This window comes from Ctenocephalides felis, unplaced genomic scaffold, assembly GCF_003426905.1.
Source record: "Ctenocephalides felis isolate EL2017-DRISC unplaced genomic scaffold, ASM342690v1 CF-g0.4_SCAFFOLD_00845, whole genome shotgun sequence".
NCBI classification, from domain to species: Eukaryota; Metazoa; Arthropoda; class Insecta; order Siphonaptera; family Pulicidae; genus Ctenocephalides; species Ctenocephalides felis.
In genome coordinates this window covers 22644692-22650115 of record NW_020536999.1, presented here as the reverse complement: position 1 = coordinate 22650115, position 5424 = coordinate 22644692, and the positions used below count along the sequence as shown (strand labels likewise).

Genomic DNA, 5424 nt, shown 5'->3' with positions numbered 1-5424 from the left:
AGGGGCGAGTACCCTCAGCCGACACCTCATATCCCAAAAACTTCACACTTGTTTGGCCGAACACACATTTAGATGGGTTTATTACCACTCCAAATTCCAGAAGTTTACCAAACAGTGTCTCTAGGTGCGCCATATGTTCTTCCTCGGACGACGAAGCTACAAGAATGTCATCGATGTAGGCGTAACAAAAATCTAACCCTTGCAACACCTCATCGATAAATCTCTGGAATGTTTGCGCGGCGTTGCGCAATCCAAACGTCATGTACGGAAACTCATATAGTCCAAACGGTGTTGTAATAGCGGTTTTTGCAATATCTTCTTCCGCCACCGGAATTTGGTTAAACGCTTTCACCAAGTCTATAGTCGAGAATATAGTTTTTCCGTCTAAGGCTTGGGCGAAATCATGAATATGGCGTACTGGATATTTGTCAGGCTTCGTTCGCGCATTCAAACCTCTATAATCGCCACATGGACGCCACTCATCACATCCTTTTGGAACCATATGTAGCGGGGCTGCCCAACAACTTTTCGATGGTCGAGCCGTTCCTAATTTCAGCATAGCTTCAAACTCCTTTCTAGCAGCAATGAGTCTGTCCGGAGCTAATCTCCGAGGTTTTTGAACCACCGGCGGTCCAGGACTGGTTTCTATATGGTGTTGCGTCGCGTGCTTGCGTAACCTAACAGCGCCGTCTGGTCGTGTTAAACCAGGAAACTTTTCAAGCAACTTATGGTACGCTGTTGAACCAGTTACCACCTTTATAGTCGCTATTGATCCCGCTGCAATATCCGCCTGCGCCGTTAATCCTGTCATAGCATCCGTTATTTGACGATTTTTCACATCCACAATCAAACCGTAGTAAGCGAGAAAATCTACACCAATTATTGGTTGCGTAACGTCTGCTATAATGAAGTTCCATGACAGGTCGCGACGTAGCCCAAGATCAACCACCATTGCCACCGTACCATAGGTTGCAATAGTCGTATTATTTGCGGCGGCTAGCTGGTATGCAATCCTCTTCCTATTTGGATTGCATAATAATGAGCGCGGAAACGCTGAAACGTCCGACCCCGTATCAATCAGGTACGACACCTGACTCTTTCTGTCACTTAGGCAAACACGGCGGCTTATCTGTCTCTCTGGGCGTAAATCGTTTGCCGCTAATAACGATGGCCCACGGAGTTTTCCGAACGCATGTCGCACGGCGATCGACATCTCATTGCATTCCGACCGAACCGTCGATGATATTCGCAAAGCGTTCGTACGCGCTCTTCCGAACCTGACCGAGTACTTGCGGGCGTACGCGATCTGCGCTTACGGCGAAGGGATGAACCGTCTCGTCGATCCTCTACCTGTTTTCTCAAGTCAGAAATCTCGGCTCGCATGTTCCGCAATTCTGACGCGAGGTTGCCGTAAAAATCGTCGTGCGCTGATGTGCTTGCAATCGCCATTGTTGTTGCACCCGATGCTGTCTCTAATTCCATAATTCTGTCGGCGGCTTTCGCATTCGAATCTATGTCACTGTTTTCCCGTATAGATATTAATGCTTGCACATGCGTAGGCAATCGCGACGACCACATTAGGTTCAGCATTTCTTTTGAAACAGCTGAACCCGCTAATGAGCGTAGGTGCCGTAAAAACTGTGATGGAGTTCTATCACCCATTTCCTGACCTTCCAACAACTGGCGTAGCTTTGTTTCATCGGAAATGCCATACCGTTTCAACAATTCCTTTTTCAACGCACTATATGGATTATCTTTAGGGGGTTTCAGAATTATATTGCGAACTTCTGACGCATACCGCGGGTCCAACTTACTAACGACCGTATGAAATTTTGAACTTTCATCCTTCACATTAGCGTGCACAAACACACTTTCCGCTAAAGCAAACCACAACTCTGGGTCCTGCTCGTAAAAATGTGGCAAATTTACGTTATCGCGGGGCACTACTACTGGCGTACTCATGTTTTCCACTGCACTTAACTTTTTCGCACGAGAATTCATTTAAAATTAACACACACACACTAAATCACGTCGGGGTCACCACTTTGGTATACTACCAATGAAATGTGTATGATAATTTATAATAATAGTTTATTAGCAGTTTATGTACATAGATAACTTATCGCGACCAGAACCCGGGACCGACTGCCTGTTGAGCAATCCATACGCGCCATCTGGCACGACCCTTACGACGGCGACGTTGCCATACGCCTACAAGTTAAAATTCGAAAACCGGTTTTCTGAAATGTCGGTTTTTGTATAAACCCTAATATATACATCTTCAATTTGAACCCATGATACAACTTCTGACATTAATATTAGTTTATTCAAGCCAAACAATCCATTACTATTGCATCATAAAATATTAATGAATAAATGCCTAAATAATTTACTGGTTTATTCCCGATTAAAATGTTTAAGAAGGAATGTTTCAATTATTCAAATAAGATTGTGTATAAATCATCATAAAATCTATTAGTTTTTGCATGGTGGATTATACCAGGAATCAATATTACTACTATTGATTTATGCTCTTTGCTAGATATATTTATCATTATGAGCAATTACATTTCTGGTATAAAATGAAAAAAAAATCAGCACTTGAACTCAATTTGCTCAACTGATAAATAAAGTAGTCGATAAAAGTCCTGGGACTGAGTACATATGATTGATTCATCTGGTTTTGCCATTTACAAAGTTGCATATATATGAAATATTCAATTTTATCGAATGACTAATGTCTTATATTAAGATTATCTCTCAATTTCTATTAGTATAGCATATTATTGGCTCCTGTAATAAGTTAGAACACATGATGGACAACTCTGTCCTTGAAATTCCAAGTGAATCGAGTTTCTATGAACGGATCAGATTCCAACAATAAAAACAAATTAAGAGAAAAGGATGTACAATATATATATATATATATATATATATATATATATACTTTAATTTCAAGGTAAATATTATATAGAACTTCTATTTCTTATTAATTAAGCCAACGTCAACGTTTTCAACAGTTTTGCTACATTCACATATTGTTTGTACATTTTTTTAATACTAATTGCAACCAAAACTCCAGCCATTGAATGTTTGGAAAATATATCATTATGATCATAGTAATAAAAATAAATATAGATTATATATAAAAATTATGATTCTAGCTACTGGACACCTCTAAATTGTTTTACATCCAAAAATATTAGTAAACTTATTCATTAAAATCTAATTTCATAATCAAACGCCGAGCAACCTGGTTTATCAAATCAATTGCCTAGATTGTGCAATAAATAAATAAATATATTAGTAAAACTAGCCAAAACTTATCTTCAACAGCACAAAAACTATGCTTTTTGAACACATTATCACTCTAAAACAGAAAATGCATTTTTAACCCTACTGTAATGCATTTTGAAGAAAATTTATTTAAAAAACGTTTTTCTTTCATACAAATCTCTAACAAAAAAAGGATAATTAAATGCAACTATCTGTAAAGTGTTTGATACAAACATTTTTTTGGGTAGTGTTTTGAAGCTGAGAATAAAAATATGTTGAAAAAAAATTACAATTACTTAGAATTCCCATATGATGGAATAATGCTTTGTAAATTCAAAAAATGAGTTGAAGAAATTTATAATTTTTATTGATGTTGGGCTTGAATATTAGAGTCTGCTTATATATATATATATATATATATATATATATATATATATATATTTCTCAGGTATGCTAATGAACTCAAACCATTAGCTCACTAATGTTGACCTTCGAAGTATGTGGTCAATTGGACAATATCAAATTAATTACAAGAAAAAAATCATACATTGTCAATACTTTAAAATTTATTATACGTCATAAAGATCTCAGAGTTTTTGCTAATCGTGTTTTTGCACTTGTTAAACTACTTGGAATTGATAATAAAATAACAAAAACGAATTAGCATAAGAATCAATGTAAACTATATATGATTTAGAATATTTTAGTCTGCTAATTATATAATCATAACTATGAGTTTCATAAACTTTATTTTTTTTAAAGAGACATGAGTCAATATTCTAATGGTATCAAAATTATTGCTATATGTAAATGGATAGAAAAATTAGAACTTCGACTAAATAAAGACTGAAAATAAAAAAGTAAATAGAAGTAATATGAAAATAAATCAATTTTAAGCTGATCTACAAATTCATTCTAAGAGTCCCAAAATTAATTTTAATCTAAGTAGTATAATATATTAATTAAGTATATTAATATATATTAATATAATGAGTAATAGCAAAAATCACACAAAATTAATTTTAACTAAAATATAGTATAAAGTAACTAAAAAAGTCCAATAATTAATTTTGACCTAAAGAATAGATGATAAATAAAAATTTAATAAAAGTAATTAAATGTGTAATGCATTTTATTTGGCTCTTCTAGAATGTTTTTAAAAAAATACTTTTCATAAAAAATATCAGATAAAAACCTCTGAAATTTAAACAATTCAATAAATTAGAAAGTGTATTTGTTCAAAATTATATGTTTACAATCAGTCGAATTTGTATTTTTGATCAAGATTAAAAATTGAGCACATGTATTAATGACATACATACACATTTATGTATATATATATATATATATATATACATATATACATATAAATATATATGTCGATTATATTGTTAGCATTACACGCAAATATTTTAAAACAATGACTTTAATTTTCAATAAAAATCAATAGTACTTTTAGTTCATTAGTGATTCAGAAAGATGGATTTGCTGATTATAAATTATTTAGGTCATTTGTGAAATGTAGATTTTTTTCGATAACATTTATAGAATCATATCCTATAATAGAAATTTTACTATAATAACTATATTTTAGCAAAACTCCAGAGTATTGGTAAGGGTCTTGATTATAAACACAAAAATTGATAATTGGTCTTTAGGATAGACTAAATTTATTGAGAATATTTGAGAATTATTAAAAAAAATAGTAAATTTAGAAAAATTTCTAATAGATATTAAGCATTGTTTTAAATAAATATTAACTACAAGATAAATCACTCATGATTACTCCTAAATTATATACTCGTGTATGGAAAAAAATCTTCATTTACATTATATTTATATATTTATCTTCAATCTTATCTTATTAAATAATTTATAAAAGCATCTAGGTTTTATCTGCAATTCATAACCTAACTACCGGATACGATAAACAATTTATACATATATACATAACTTTAATCCATTTAATCTCAAATCTTCCTAATTGTATACAACTACCATAAACCATCCTAGAAAAATTAAAGTTTTATGCCCCATTATCAATTTATTGACCAGTTTCTCGGGAGGTCCACTAATTTATGGATGTCGCGAACGATTAGTTCAGAAACCTGTTTTATATTTTTTTCGGCTGTTTTGTACGTTTGATGA

The 5424-nt window shown here is 33.1% G+C and overlaps 1 protein-coding gene across 1 annotated transcript; it reads right to left on the bottom strand.

The window, feature by feature from the left end:
- Positions 1-1158: 1158 nt before the first annotated feature.
- Positions 1159-1962, bottom strand: LOC113380617. Its single transcript, XM_026619789.1, has one exon. It carries the CDS (start codon positions 1960-1962, stop codon positions 1159-1161), a length of 804 nt encoding a protein of 267 aa, XP_026475574.1.
- Between the last annotated feature and the right edge of the window lie 3462 nt (positions 1963-5424).

What these genes read in the sequence shown, in the direction of transcription:
- LOC113380617 (XM_026619789.1), bottom strand. Translation starts at nt 1,962, where the DNA reads ATGAGTACGCCAGTAGTAGTGCCCCGCGATAACGTAAATTTGCCACAT.